The sequence below is a fragment of the Lampris incognitus genome, chromosome 12, assembly GCF_029633865.1.
Source record: "Lampris incognitus isolate fLamInc1 chromosome 12, fLamInc1.hap2, whole genome shotgun sequence".
Taxonomy (NCBI): Eukaryota; Metazoa; Chordata; class Actinopteri; order Lampriformes; family Lampridae; genus Lampris; species Lampris incognitus.
In genome coordinates, this window is record NC_079222.1 from 17972785 (window position 1) to 17989403 (window position 16619).

General features: G+C 41.0%; 1 protein-coding gene across 1 annotated transcript in view; it reads right to left on the reverse strand.

Moving 5' to 3' along the window:
• Window positions 1-15791, reverse strand: part of ptpn13 (protein tyrosine phosphatase non-receptor type 13) — a 104730-nt gene extending 88939 nt beyond the window's left edge. The window contains exons 1-3 of the mRNA XM_056290219.1: window positions 15648-15791; window positions 15366-15493; window positions 3628-3747 (exon numbers count right to left, since the gene is read on the reverse strand). Of these exons, the coding sequence (XP_056146194.1) occupies window positions 3628-3742 (115 nt within the window). The 5' untranslated portion in view covers window positions 3743-3747; window positions 15366-15493; window positions 15648-15791. The remainder of the gene's footprint in view (window positions 1-3627; window positions 3748-15365; window positions 15494-15647) is intronic.
• Window positions 15792-16619: the final 828 nt, after the last annotated feature.

Genomic DNA, 16619 nt, shown 5'->3' on the forward strand with positions numbered 1-16619 from the left:
CAATTCCCCCTGCCCCCCCGAACAGGCAACCCCACCGACCAGAGGAGGCGTTAGTGCAGCGACCAAGACACATACCCACATCCAGCTTCCCATCCACAGACACGGCCAATTGTGTGTGTAGAGATGCCGACCAAGCCGAGGTAAAACCAGGGATCCCCATGCAGTTTTTGACTAACAAGTGCTTCACAAGTCAATTCCATTAAAAACCCTGCTTGTTGGGGCATCCGGGTAGCGTGGCGGTCTATTCCGTTGCAACACGGGGATTGCCAGTTCGAATCCCCGTGTTATCTCCAGCTTGGTCGGGCATCCCTACAGACGCAATTGGCTGTGTCTGCGGGCGGGAAGCTCGATGTAGGTATGTGTCTTGATCGCTGCACTAGTGCCTCCTCTGGTCGGTCGATGTGCCTGTTCGGGGGGAGGGGGAACTGGGGGAAATAGAGTGATCCTCCCCTGCGCTACGTCCCTTTATTGAAACTCCTCACTATCAGGTGAAAAGAACAAGCTGGCAACTCCGCAAGTATCGGAGGAGGCATGTGGTAGTCTGCAGCCCTCCCCAGATCGGCAGAGGAGGTGGAGCAGTGACCGGGATGGCTCGGAGAGCGGGATGACTGGCCAGGTACAATTGGGGAGAAAAAGAGGTGGGAAAAAACAACACTGCATGTGTGTGCTTCACAAGCAATGTTCTCCAAATATGTAATGAGAGACGAGGTAAAATTATTCACATCTTGATTTCATTTTTCATTTTTCAATTCATTTATTAGGTTTTGCAGTATATACACAACAAATTGAGATGGTCCGGTGCAACATGCACAGGCAGTTTGGTAGAACATCAGGAAACAAGATGCGATTGTTTCTTCCACAAAGGAATTGATGCTCGCTGCCAGGCATAAGAATGAACACATGATTTTATTTTTCTTAATTTTTTTTTACACTGCAGACTTCTTGTTGAGATTATTCTTGGCTTTTTGGTGGTAGAGGTTGCATTAAAATTGGTATGTTCATTTTATCATGTTTTGTAGTGAGAGTTATTTCCTGTGTGTAGTGTCTCGTTTGCTGGTATCGAGACTATACTGCCTGTGTCACACCAGGCCATCTAAGGCAATAGCAGTGGGAATGAAGTGGAGTACTGAAACGCCAGGTTTCAATTTGTTGTGTACATACTCCAGGTCTTAATAAATTAATAGAAACATTACACAATATCACTTAAAAGTGCTTAATTTGAATAGTACATCCAGTATGATGACATTAACCAATTTCCTTATTAGATTAAGCAAAAGGAAATACATTAAATTAGGTTTTATTAAATTTATAGCTGAGGAATACCCTTCAACAGAAACTAGTTTGAATACCTTTTTCCTTATTTATATTCAAGTAAACAATATTGTTGTTCTATTTCACACAATAAAAAAAGAAGGAAAAAAAGGAAAACTAAAAAAAAATTCCCTTTCTATTTACAGACTATTAAATTAAGAGAGAGAGACAGAGACGTGAAGAGAAAGAGAGTCAGAAAGAGAGCAAAAAATATATAAAGATGTCAGTGAGGGGAGATCATTCGATGTGTGTGTGTGTGTGTGTGTGTGTGTGTGTGTGTGTGTGTGTGTGTGTAATCACTCATTAACACAAGCATAAATGTGCATAAGCATGCCTGATAAAGTCATCAAGGTCTTGAGAACAAATGATCAAGTCACTGGTTGAGAGAGCTGCACCCACAGATTAGAAACAGAGGATCCAAGGTTTAGGCCTTTTGAACCTCTTCTATGGGAATGCTGTGGACAATACGAGGACATTATCTCAAGCTAGCACACTACATCCACGACAACATTCGTTACAGCATTATCTCATGATACAATATGGACACTGGGTTGTCCAGCAAAACAGGCTTAAGGCGCTTATCAAAGAGCTGAAAACTCACTTCCAGTTTACTGAGGATGAACACTGACTCAGGACAGCAAAGTAGGGTTCGCTTGACAAATTACTAGCCTCAAATCTGATCAATCCATTGTTGCATTAGAAAAAATGTAATCTAGATGTGCAGGGCTTTATATATGTTGGTCTGGCTTTCAAATGTTGTTTGACAATAAGGAATCACGGAAATCCATTAAGAGATATAGCCTAACTGCTCCAAAATCCTCAAAAAGGCATGGTAAAGACGAGAACCTCAAAATCTACAATATCTAAGTCAGCATGTGGAAATTCTCAAACGATTTAGCGTGCAAGAGTCAAATATTTCCACTGTACTCTACTGTAATGAGGTAACATATTGGCTGGGAGATAGCATAGCTGTGGTCTACTTATTTATACTTCAACTGGGTGTTACTAAGGCCTACACACATTCTATTTAACATCTACTCTGATTAACGTCACACCAAAGAAAGGATTAATACTTCCTAGGTAAATGAAACAAAGCAGTAGTGCCTCTTACCACACTTATAACACAGAAAAAAAGACAAAAAGTTTCTCAGAAAAACAGCTCAGGGCACCAGAGAACAACTACACATTAAAACCAGCTGCTGTGACATGTATACTATATGCTAACTGTACTGAAATTAGAAAACAATGAAACCACAGACATTACAAAGCAGACTACCCAGCTGGATTTCAGCAGTCTGTCATTCACTGGATACTAAAAGATTAACTGCTTTCGTCTTTACGCATGCTCAATAATACAGGTAAGGAAATCACAGAACTGATTCAACTTTCTGTGATTAGCTGCTTTCATTTACACCTAATTATCAAGAGTCAGGTGAACTAGTTCTTTCAAAGAGCCGCCGATTACATACAAACATAGCTTGGTGCATGATGGCCACCGAGAGGAAAAAAGATATCAAGCAAAGACAGATAACAGCAAAGAAGAACACTTATAGGGCCCAGAAAATTGTGTATCAATAATTTACAGCCCTGTTAATTGGTTAACACAATACAGCTTAGCCTAAAGCCTATTAATTCTTGAATTCTGAGAAAATAAATATATTAAAACAGGGAGATTTAAACTTCTCACACCAGAGCACGCGATAGAGCTTGAAGAAGAGGTAGTGTAGCACCAGAGACATTCTGAAACTCTTGCTTGTCTCAACAAGTAAGCTTTGACAATCTTAATGTCCTACTGAAACATGTCTTCTGACATTTGAGAAGGTGTTCCAAAACAATTTCTTGACTTCTTGGATCACAAAATTTACTTAAAATGGAAAGAGAAAGTAAATGATAATTTCAAATAAGAAAAATTAATAATCCAATCCAATATAAAAGACATCACGATTGGAGTTATCCAATTTAAACTTGTAAAACACTATTTAGTATAAGCTTCATCACAATGAAACTGTTGTGTTCTCAGGCAAACTGCAGAAAGGTGTTGCAGGATTCACCAAGTTCAACCACCTATTGCAAAACAAACTAGTGATGCATATTGCTAGGTTACAGTGGGTCTGGAGACCTCAGGGGCCTGGCTGCCATCACTAAAGTATATTCTTGACTTGCTACTTCATTTCATAACAATAGTGTCAGAGTCAGAATTAAGAATGGTCAAAAGAAGGGTGCAGACAATGTAAGATACAGAAAAATAAGTAGCCTGAAACAAATTAATTCATAGCCAAAAAGAAGCACTTCAGACTTTACTCTATATATTTATACCTTTGTGAAAGAGTTCTTGAAGGCTCTCAGCACTCTGGCTGAGTACTGCCCAAACCTCCTCCTCCTGGAGTGGGCCCCCTCGAACCTCCAAGGCTTCTGCCAGGGACACGTGCATCTTCTCTGTGAGGGTAGGTAAGAAAGAGCATATGTATAAGACTTTGCGTTACATTTGTTTGTATGAAAAGTGCTATACAAATAAAGTGTGACTGATTGATATGCCAAATGAATGACACTAGAAAATTACATTGCATAGAAGACATGCACAACACAGGGTGCTCTTAAACTATATTCATAGCATTGTGAGAGAAAAGTTTCATGTCTCGAATGTTGCTCTCTTCCCTAAATGTGTATATAGATTTACAACTACCATAAGAATCATTGCATTGCATGAATCATTGAGATTATTCAACACTCAAAGAAAATAAGAGATCGATCGTATCAGCCCCAATGAGAATCAATAATTGAGAAAATCTTAAAAACAAAAACAACCCAGAATCTCATAAGAATCCTTACAAAACTCATACCAAAGGGCCTGATAACCTAGGAGGGAGAAGCCCAAATATTTACACTGACATTGCTATCATATTATATTAATTTTAGTAATTCAATACTCTTATTGCCTGCTGCAATTCTGATTAACAAGTTGGAAAATCAGAGGGTGCTCCGTTGAGAGCAGCTGTTCAGTCATTTCCTGCTGTCAATTCAGCTCCATATCTGACCAAACCAGTCATGCTCTTCTGCTCAACAGGCAGCATGGGCACATGATGCACATAAACAGAAGTTATGCCTTACCACTTAAGTTGCAGCTACTTAAGTAGCAGGTTATTATGCCAAGACCCCAACAGCTTCTGTTTACATCTTCCTTCCACAGACAAACATCTATAGCAAAGGTAGAGTTTACCAGGATACCATAACAGACTTCTGGAGCAGACAACTGTACCTTCTACATTAGCACTGAACTGAAGACCATTGAAAGTTGACACCAAATACAGTCTTCTCAAAATGCAATTACTCATGCCAATGTTACATGACTACCATGCACTTCACAGTAAAAAAAAAAAAAGAAAAAAGAAAAAAAAAGGTCCCACTCAAAATCAAGATTACAAGGTTACATCACCTTTCAGATTACAGTGATAAAGCAGTTAAACTTCTGGTGTTGAATGAAGGCAAACAAATTGCAAAGTCTCAGATCAGACATGTCACAACAAGCTGTGCTCAGGAGAGAACCGTCTTTAAATTACATTAGGCTCACAGGTAGGTTGTTCCATACTTGATGGATGTAACATCATAATCTGTCATTTTGTATACATTTTGCTGTTTATTCTTCAGCTTTCTAAAACATGTCAAAATGTCTTAAATAGTCCATGTCAGGTGGTGTTCTGTAGGATTAAAACAGCATGAATCCAAGAGTCTATTAGCCATAAATATTCCTCATGACAGAAGAGTAGAAAATGAGGCATGTTCAATGTGTGGCCCTCAACATAACCATGATCCTGTTCAGTGGTGACAACCAAATGCAACTCCCCACATTGCACTATGATACGATAGGGAAAAAAAGGAGCTAAGGTTAAGCATTACAGTAAACTAATTAAAAACCATTACCACCCAAATAGCTCTGTTGTGTGTCATGTCTGGGTGCAAGTGTGAGGAGCCAAAGACTTAAGGCTTGGAACATATCAGAGTGGCTTAACTGTTTTTTGGACGGAAATATAGTATAATACTAAAGCGATACCAGGTAAAATTTTTGCTTTAACACCTGTGTTTCCCCTTGAAATTTTCCATTAACGAACGGGAATTGTGTGTTATCTAGGAACACTGAGGTGTTCACAGGCCTTAAAAAGGGTACAAATACATTTGGTTTATTAAATAAAAAGAAAATCTCCAAATTTATAGATACATGGTTTTCACCCCAAAGTGGTGTGACATTCTTTAAAAAAAAGCATGCAGTATGAAAATACAAGTAGTGTCGTCCAATGTTGAGTCACCTTTCAACTCACTGAAACATTCAGCTGTGTTAAATGTAAAGCAATCTTTAGCAAAATGAATGCTGAACTTGAAACATTCCGTTGTTGTTTGTTATAAGCATTCTCATTGGTCCACGGGACACCAAAATAGCAGACAGCGTGTGACATCTGCACTCTCATCAGTCCTGCAACCTTTCTGTATGGCTTTATTATGAGACAAAGTCATATTTAATGGAAAAAAACAAACAATCAGAGAGCTCACAGTAAATTGAATCAGTTCATCTGGACAGGTTTATTGAGAGAGAAACGTTTCATTACTCTTAAGTGCTCTCTTCAGTCTCAACTGACTACAAGTATCCCCACCCTTATAAACAATACAGTGGCATAACGATCCAAAACAACGATCAGTTTCATATGCATATTGCTGCGAGCATTAACTAGTTTTGAAGAACCTGTATTTCCATAGTACAGTAAAATGAATATTTATTGAAGATATGTGTTCCTTGACTTTCAGATTTCACAGTCGACAGGGGGAAATCACTTGAGTATTCATGATTAGTGGGCAATCCACCCGCTAATGGTTATGGCTACGGGAAACACTGCACATATCATTAAATACATTTTGGTCATATATTATGATGGTTATGAATAGATGATACCAAATACAATCCAGATCAGATCCCTAGAAGCCTTGTTTTCACAATGCAGTTTGTCTGCCATCGGGGCAAAAAACCTCCCAAAACTATGGGGATTTCTTTACTACTCACAAATAATTATAGCAATTTTACTTTATCTCATCTGTGAACATAGCTCCTATTCTCCTCCAATAGTCTTTTGAGCTACAACTTGTAAATAAATGCACATACCTTGTTACATTACATTACAGTCATTTAGCTGACACTTTTATCCAAAGCGACTTACAGTAAGTGCATTTAACGTAGGAAATCAGGAGAACTACTAGTCATCAGAGGTCATAAGTGCATCTAAACAAGCATCTAAGAGCAAAACCAGTGCTAAAGTGAAAGTGCAAGAATGAGATTTTTTTTTTAAATGAGTGAATACAATAAGTGCTAAGAGCAAGTAACAGGGTAGTAGTTCTTGAAGAAGTGAGTTTACAACCCGCGCCAAAAGATGGGCAGCGACTCCGCTGTCCTGACATCAGTGGGGAGTTCATTCCACCACGGTGGGGCCAGGATAGAAAAGAGCCGTGACCGGGTTTTTCGGCAGCAGGGGCCTCTGAGCGATGGGGCAACCAGGCGTCCTGAGGCAGCAGAGCGAAGTGATCGGGTGGGGGTGTGGGGCTTGACCATGGCCTGGAGATAGGAAGGAGCTGTTCCTTTCACTGCCCTGTAGGCTAGCACCAGAGTCTTAAACTGGATGCGAGCAGCTACTGGGAGCCAGTGTAGGGACATGAGAAGGGGAGTTGTGTGGGAGAACTTAGGGCAGTTGAACACCAGACGAGCTGCAGCTTTCTGAACAAGCTCCAGAGGTCTGATGGCCGACGCCGGGGCGCCAGCAAGGAGGGAGTTGCCGTAGTCCAGCCGGGAGATGACCAGAGCCTGGATGAGCACCTGTGCCATCTCGTCGGTGAGGAATGGGCGAATCCTCCTGATGTTATAGAGGAGAAATCTGCAGGAGCGAGCAACGTTTTCAGCAAACGACAGTTGGTCGTCCAAGATCACACCCAGATTCCTCACAGTACGAGTTGGCGTCACCACGGTATTGTCAATGGTGATGGCCAGGTCTCAGTGCAGGCAACCTTTCCCCGGGAGGAACATCAGCTCTGTCTTGTCCAGATTGAGCTTCAGGTGGTGTGTCGCCATCCTTGTGTGTGCATTTACTTATTACACTATGAAGGACAAAACAAAAAACAAAACAAAAACAAAAAACAAAACTTGGTTGTCTTTGCAACAGTTGATGTAAAAGACGATAAAATCCAGAATTACTTGTGCCACTCTACGGACAGAAAACACACACTGTAAATGGCTCCTCTGCATCTTCCTCTGTCACGCCAGCCACCTGCATGTCCTCTCTCACCACAGCCATACACCTTCTCTTTGGCATCCCTCTTTTCCTCTTGCTTGTCAGCTCTATATTCAGCATCCTTCTCCCAATATAACCAGCATCTCTCCTCCACACATGTCCAAACCATCTCAATCTTGCCTCTCTTGCTTTGTCTCCAAACCGTCCAACCCGAGCTGTCCCTCTAATATACTCGTTCCTAATCCTGTTCTTCTTTGTCACTCCCAATGAAAATCTTAGCATCTTCAACTGTTACCTCCAGCTCTGCTTCCTGTCTTCTCATCAGTGCTACTGTCTCCAAACCATACAACATAGCCAAAGAAGGTTGAATCAGTTCATCTGGATACAATGTTTATTGACAGATACATTTCATCACTCATTTAATTGACCTCTTCAGTCTAAACTGACTGCAGGTATCCTCACTCTTATAAACAAGACAGTTGCATAACGACTGAAACCAATGACCAGTTTCATATGCAAATATGGGCATGACCATTAACTACAGTTTCAATGGCAATGTGTACTATTCACAGAGGTTTTGGGAATATTTGCGATCACAGCATTGTAAGATGGAGACAGATGTACTCTTAGCCCGCCCCCCCCCCTTCCCCAGCCGCTGTGTCGGTGGGGACAATGTCAGCTCGGTGGTACAGCGTCCTGATGACTCCTAGTTTATGCTCCAGTGGATGATGAGAGTCAAACCTTAAGTACTGATCAGTATGTGTCAACAATCAAATGTCCCTCACCATAATTGCAATTTCACAGTCTAAAAAGGCTAACCTGTCATTTTTCACATACTCCCTGGTGAACTTGATGTGGTTGTCCACAGAGTTAACGTGGTCCATCCTGAGATTTAATTTTAACCCAGGTGTTGTCCACAAATCTGAACCAATGATTAGGCATTCCCAAATCCTCTGCTAATAGTACACATGGCCACTGAAACTGTAGTTAATGGTCACACCCTTATTTGCATATGAAACTTGCCGTTGGTTTCGGTCGTTGTTATGCAACTGCATTGTTTAAAGGGCGGGGATACCTGCAGTCAGTTTAGACCAGTGGTTCTTAAGCTGGGTTCGATCGAACCCCAGGGGTTCGTTGAGTCACTCTCAGGGGTTCGGCAGGGGTCAAGACACACACAGTATAGCCCGGTTCACACTAGCAATGTCGGGCCGTTTTTGTCGGCGTCAAAAATTTGGCAACACAATTTCTCTTCGCCGTGTTAGATTACAAATATTTAGTTGCTTAGTAAAAATGTGTTACACAAAATAAATTCAGCCCACTCGTATTATTTGTGACGTCACGCTCCGCTTGGCCACATAGCCACGGGAAGTCGTTTTACATAGGGGGTGCGGCTAAAAGTGGGACGAGATTTCGAAAATAACAGGAACATAATAGTAACTGGCAAAAAAGCCCTATTATCAATAATAGCAAAACATAGTGACAGTGGCATTTCAATTTGTGCACAAATACAATATATACCTATGTTTAGAAGATATCATATTTTATTTTTCCAATTACGAAGGGTTCGGTGAATGCACTGGTTCAGTACCTCCAATAAGGTTAAGAACCACTGGTTTAGACTGAAGAGGTCACTTAGATGAGTGATGAAATGAATGTCAATAAATGTATCCAGATGAACTGATCCAACCTTCTTCTTTTCTTACCTGGATTATTGAGCAATGTATAAAGACACACAAAATAGCTGCTATCACTACCATCTTGTAAACCTTCCCTTTCACTCTTGCTGGTACCTCTCTGTCGCAAATCACCACTGAGACTCTTCTCCACCCATTCCACCCTGCCTCCACTCTCTTCTTCACTTCTTTTCTGAACTCCCCATTACATTGAACAGTTGACCCCATGTATTTAAACTCATCCGCCTTCGTCACCTCTACTCCTTGCATACTCACTATTCCGCTGTCCTCCCTCTCGTTCATGCATAGGCATTCTGTCGTACTCCTACTGACTTTCATTCCTCTTCTCTGCAGTGCATACCTCCACCTCCAGGCTGTACTCAACCTGTTCCCTACTCTCGCTACAGATCACAATGTCATCCACAAACATCATAATCCGCAAAGACTCCTGCCTGATCTCGTCCGTCAACCTGTCCATCACTATTCTATTCCACCACTCTCAGATCCTCTCCTGCTGTCCAAGTCACTACACCATCGGCCTGCTTTACTTCCATGGGGACTAGAGCCTTCGGTCATTCTGCCCCCCGCCTATGGAACTCTCTCCCACAAGAAATTCACCACATTGACTCTCTTTCAATCCCATCTCAAAACGTACCTTTTCAAACTGGCACATTCAGTCTGATACACGCTTCATTGAGTTTTGAGCAGATGATGATTTTATACATATCTGTTGTATTAACTTTTTATTGTCTACCCTGCTTTGTTTTGATTTTATGCTGTCTGATACAGTGCTGCTTATTTTTTACTGTGTTCTGTAAGGTGTCCTTGAGTGCTCTGAAAGGCGCCCACAAATAAAATGTATTATTATTATTATTACTATTGCAAACAAGAAAGGGCTCAGCACTGATCCTTGATGTAATCCCATCTCCACCTTGAACCAATCCGTCATCCCTATCGCACACCTCACCACTGTCCCACTGCCCTCATACATATCCTGCACCGCTCTTAAATACTTCTCTACCACTCCCGACTTCCTAATACAATACCACACCTACTCTTTCAGCACCCTGTCATATGCTTTCTCTACATCCACAAAGACACAGCGTAACCCCCTCTAACCTTCTCTATACTTCTCCATCGACATTCTCAAAGCAAACACCAAATCTGTTGTGCACTTTCGTGGCATGGAACCATACTGCTGCTCGCTAATCATCATCCACATAAAAAGCGTCTGCAATAAAGTAAAGTTTAGTTTGACAAATTTCAGGTTTACTTCCTATTTCAAGTTAGACTTCCAATCAACTGAGGCAGCAAAGGTATACTTCCACTCAATGGTTGTCTCCTACATCACCTATTGTCTGATAAGCTGGTCTAACACACACTCTACAACATTAAAACCACTGGAATCATTATACAAACAAGCACTCAAAACCTTAGACAAGAAGCCATTCACTTTTCATCATTGCCATATTTTAAAAAAAAGTATAATCTACTTAGTTGGGAAAAACTCATCAAATACAAAAATGTCTGCCTAGTTTACAAGATCATGCATGGTTTAGCTCCTCCTCCTCTGTCCAGCTTCATCAGCTTCAAATCTACCACAAACAGAGGTACTAGAGGTAGAGCTAGAGGGGACTGCACAATCCCACTCGGGAAAACTGCATTTGGTCAGGCCGTCTTCTCCTTTAGAGCATCACATCAATGGAACTCAGTACCATAATCAATTAGAGAGTCCCCATCCTATTATTAATTTAAGTGTAATGTCAAGAAATGGCTTATTAAGAACCAACAATGTCAACATTGATGTTATTTGCACACACCTTGAACATGTTGTTTAACTGCATTGTACATTAGCTGTGTTGTATGTCTGCTTTATATAATTTTCTATAGTATCTTTTTCTACATTTGTATATTCTGTATATCTTGTTTGTCTACTCTTGTTGTTCTTGTATATCAACTATGTTGTATGTTTATTTTTATTTTTTTTAAATTTTTGCACTATTTTATTATCCTAGGATGCCTAACAACATCAGGCAAAGGGACTGCTGATGGAAACTAGCCTATTAGCTAACTCAGGTACATTTAAATTTGCTTCAAATGTTGATTAATGTACATTGTCCTTTACCAAATAATCGTTTTACCAACCTTTATAATAGAAAGGTGTTCAGAAAGGCTACTTCCCTTCTGGAGTGCCAAGGTCACCCCCTTTGGCCAGAGTTTGAGTTGTTACCCTCAGATCGTCGGTTGAGGATGCCCTGTATTAGGACTAAGAGATACAAGGCTTCCTTTGTCCCCACTGTCATTCAGTTGTTAAATGGTAGATAGTATTCATCTGTTGTCTGCAGATCGCTTGTTTCCATGGTCTGTATATCTGAACTCTTCGGTTCTCCTTGCCACTATGTCCTGTTGTTTTTTGTTGTCCATCAGTGATGGGTCAATTCTGCCTAGGTGTTTTGTATGGTTTTTTGTGTGTGTGTCAAAGTTTTATATATACTGGCTGCAAACTAATTTCCCTGTAAGTAAAGATACTTTGACTTTGACTACTCTTTCCCATATCTTCATGCAGTGGCTGATGAACTTATACCTCTGTAGTTACTACAGCTCCACAAATCACCCTAATTCTTGAACGTCGGACCAGTATGCTTCTTCTCCACTCCTCAAGCATCCGCTCACTTTTTTATGTTAAATAATCTAGTTAAAAATGCCACTGCCATCTCTCCTAACACTTCCCTTCCTCCATAGGTATGTCATTTGGACCAACTGCCTTTCCATTTTTCATAGCTGCCCCCGCTTCTTCCTTGCTAATCCACCGCACTTCCTGATTCACTATCCCCACATCATCCAACCTTCTCTCTCTCTCATTTTCTTCATTCATCAGCCCCTCCAAGTACTCCTTCCACCTTCTCAACACACTCTCCTCACTTGTCAGCACATTTCCATCTCTATCCTTCATCACCCTAACCTGCTGCACATCCTTCCCAGCTCGGTCCCTCTGTCTAGCCAATCGGTACAAGTCCTTTTCTCCTTCCTTAGGGGAGATGTACCACATTTACCATGACACTACAATGATGAAAAATAAGTCTAATTGTATCTGCTTCGTTATATTTGTTGTACATTTCGGGTTTAGTTGTAGCTTAATAAATCTTCCAGTTGATTACATGGGGACTAGCTTTGCTATTTCTTTAACTTAACAAGGCACAACAAAACATAATTTGATTATTGTGATAAAATCTGGCCTTGATTAGAATAGGACTTGGTTGACGTCATTTGTACTTTCAAACAGTATTCACTTAGTCAATTCAAAATTGCATTGGTTCTTGCTATAGCTATATAATTGCCAACAATCATATAGCTATATTATATAATTATAACAATTGCCAATTAATTAATGTTTTGAACTACAGAAAATAAAAATGACCGAAAGAAAAAAAAATCGCTAGTTTTATTCACGAAAGTTAAATATGACCTCTGACAGTCACGTAACAAATGAACAGTGATATGAACATTTCAAGTAAAAAAAAGTAACATTAATTAAATCACTTGAGTATCAAATGGCAGCTTATTCATAACGTAATCTTGCCCAACTCTCATCTTAAACTGGGCTGTCAGCATCGAGCCTGTGTAGGCTTTCTTTCTGCAGGTTTGATACGGAAAAAAATCTTTCCTAAAAATCCATGTTTGGAGAGAGGTTAATGAGTAAGCATTTCATACATGTTTATGCAGGAATGCATGTTAACCATTCTGGTCAATGGGAGGTGAGAGGAATGAGAGAAAGTGGGTTACTACCCATCCAGCTCATTACCCGTGAGAATGGGGAGAGCGGGTGCTGTGAAGGCTGATTGTTTTGCACCCCTTGTTATTTCAACAGAGACCTACAGTTGAATGTTTTTATCCAAACTGAAGCTGCTGTGGAGGCCAGCTCCTCTCCCATTGGTCTACCGTCCTGCTCATTATTGAAGAGGCTTAGGAGGCAGTGGCCCAAAACAGTCAGAGCAGACAGCCTTCATCACTTCAACGCCTCATACACATTCTCTCCTTCAAACAGGGGGTTGTTTGTTCCTAGGTATTCACATGTGTTCCCACCCTAAACTTACAGGGGAGAACATTAAGTCTAGTGTGCTGCTGTTAAGTGTTTAAATCTTGGTCATAGTCACAAGGATTTTAAAGAAAATAATCCTGGAAACGTGATAGTGCGCTTTACTCTGTGCTTAGTTAAAGCCTTGCCGTCCCTCCCTCCCTCCTTCTCTGTGACACAGCTATAAACCATAAAATGGATTTGAAAACAAGTTCCAGTGAAACTGCACTTTGGCTGAGTAACTCACGAAAAAAAAAATCACCACAACTAATTTCAGTTTCTGCAACCCTTCCCTCTGCAGCCAATCACTCCCTGCATTTGCCAGTGATAAAAAGAGATCGGAAAAGCACATACCACTTTCTCCCAAAACCCTCTGTTTCCAACCTCAAAATCTCTTGAAAACTCGAGCTACAACTTTTGAAACAATCAGCTGTGAAAACACTAGGTCCCACTGTAATTTCCAACAGCATAATTCTAAGATAGGGGGAGTTGGTTAATATCCTCCATACATTAGGGCTGTGGTCTCAGCTGGCAAAGACATTTGGGCAAGGAATCAATGAGAAAAGAGGTACTCTGCACTGATGTTGAGATGAAAAAATCCTTCTAAAATCATCTATGCCAGGAAAACTAAGCAACAAACTCTGAGTGAACCTCTGTTTCCAGAATCCAATTGTACTGCCTATGAGCAAATTCAAAACACAGTCTTCTTGGTCTAGGGAGGGCTGGAACAAAATATTTTCAACCAAAATGAATAATGATGTAAAGACTTGTGATTCCGGAATGCACACCATCAGCAAAAGAGCATTACAGAACTGGACTCTAATCAAACCAGTAGAATTCTCACTGTAAGTGTTTAATTCACAATAAAAATAATTATTTTGTCTATGTGAATACCTGCATCCATCTTCCTTGCTGTGCAACTATGAGTGTTAAAAGCCTTGTGCCCCTTTACACCAATGGTAAGTCAGAGAAACAGAAACTTGGTGCATCTCTTTTGTCGGTTTTTTTTCCCTCCAACTTGTTGATAACATAACTAAAAGCGTCCAAGCGTTTAGCGGGCATACAATAAATCTACAGGTAACATGGCCGGAGATGGACTGACTGTTTCACGTTTTGAAGCTGGAACGTTCTACTTACCGATGGTCTTTTTAACTTTTAAGTCACCCTGACTATTGACAATCATATGGCAGACGGTGTTTGGAATAGCAGATCCATGATTACTGCATTATAATCAGCCTAGAATGACTCGGTTCTTATTTTGATTTTAGCCTCATCCTCCCCATTCCTGCTAAATCACAGGGTTTCTATGGATACGGTAACATGCAGAGCATGGTTTACCCCCCCCCCCCGCACACACACACACACACACACACACACGCTGCACCCCCCTTCAGTCTAACATGTAACATATCTGAAACCTATCTGACCTTTGACTGACTAACTTTACAACTTTCCCATGGAAATGGGAGGGACGGGAGGGTGAATTTAAGCGGCATTCTTACCGCCCCACTAAAACGTTCAGCGTGCACTGCACGTTGTACTCAAAACCAGCAAAGGTGCGATCGAGTCTTTTAAACTCGCCGCCCGTCCGGCGTCCATTCAAAATTATCCCAGTGGTTAAGATTTCGGACTAAACGTGGTTGGCTTTGAGGGTACTTTCATTCTCATGTGACTGTTCGTTATCTCGTACCAATGAAGCGCTTCAAAAGTTTGGCTAAGCTTGTGGTATCTGGTGCCACATCAGCTTGAGCTATCGAGATTGCTGCAGTGGCCAAAACTTCGCACGAAACATCACAGGACGATTAACTAATGCCAACATCTAACGATAAGGTGCCATTTTGTACGTCTTACTTTTGTTTGTAGTGGCAAGAACAGGAATATAAAATGTTGAGTTTTACCAGCGAGTTGCCCGGCAGTTTGGCAGTTAAACCAAGAGTTAACTAAGCTAGCAGTTTTGGGATAAAACTCTTTGGACATGAGCTACGTACGACACATTTCGTCGCGGTTGGACGAATTTAAAATTCATTAGAAAATGAAACTTACCGTGAAAGTAAGGCTAAAACAGACGACGAAAAAAAGAATTGTTTATATTCCAGCCAGGCTACGAGTACGCAGACAAACGGGACCAAGCGCCATCCCATCCACAGTCGAACATCTTGGGAGTTGGTAGACTAAACGTCGAAGAGGCAACAGGTTTTTTTCTTTTTTTTCGGGGGGGGGCGGTACACCTTTCGAGTACGACTTCCAACTCTAAATCCACTAAAAGTTCGCTATCTTACACAACCCACGTGGCGTACAATACATAAATCTACGGGATATACTTACTTAAACGTCGCGTTTGGCCCCTAACGCACTGCCCTTCCTCTACCTCAGTTGCGGCCAAGTTACCATTATTGCTGAGGAAGGAGTCCACCCCTCCCTTTTTCAGTGGGAGCGTAGGCTGACTGGGAGTAACCAGACACCTTTCTACCTCGCTCATTGGCTCTTTGCGGGAGGGCCGTCCTACAACAGAGGAGTCTCTATAGTAACCCACAACTGGGAGGAAAATATAGACCGAGAACTGGTCCTGTATTTATGATGTGGGCTGTTTTTTTTTTTTTTTACCCCTGTGTCTTCTCTAATGGTTACGGGCTACCAACCTGTAAAATGTCTTCTTTTTTTTGGCGCGATTACAAAATATTACAAGATACGTTTGTACACAAAGATACATACACAAAGTACCAGAAAAAACACTGTAAAATGTCTAAACCTCTCTCTGCTAATTACTGTATATTCGCAGATGTAATAGGGGCTATTAGACGTTGCTAAGGGAGAATTGAATGTGTGTGTGTGTGTTTGTTTTTTTGTGGGGGTAAATAGGCTATACTGAACAAATCTGAGCTCTACTGTGTCGACATATTGTTCAAGTAAGGGCTGTCATTTTAATGCATTGCTTTAGTTTTGCTTGTTGCTTTTGGTTTGATTTTGCTGTTAAAATTGCACGTTTTTTTTCTTTATCGTAAAATTTACATGAAATCACGGACTTCAGATATCACGCACAGAATTATTCCGAACTTAATATGAAACTGTATTAATCCGATTACTTCTTCCGCAAATCGAAGATGTGGAAAGCCCACAGTTCTCTGAGCAAAGAGAGGAGCGACAAAGTGCATTTTATCCGAAAGCACGCCACATCAAAGGCCTTTTGTTGTTTGAGGGTCGGCAGCTATCTCAGACAGGAAGTCAGGAAGCAATATACTGCTAAGTACTTCCTTCCGTGCAGTGTGGAACCCTGTGGCACACGATCACACGTCTCTT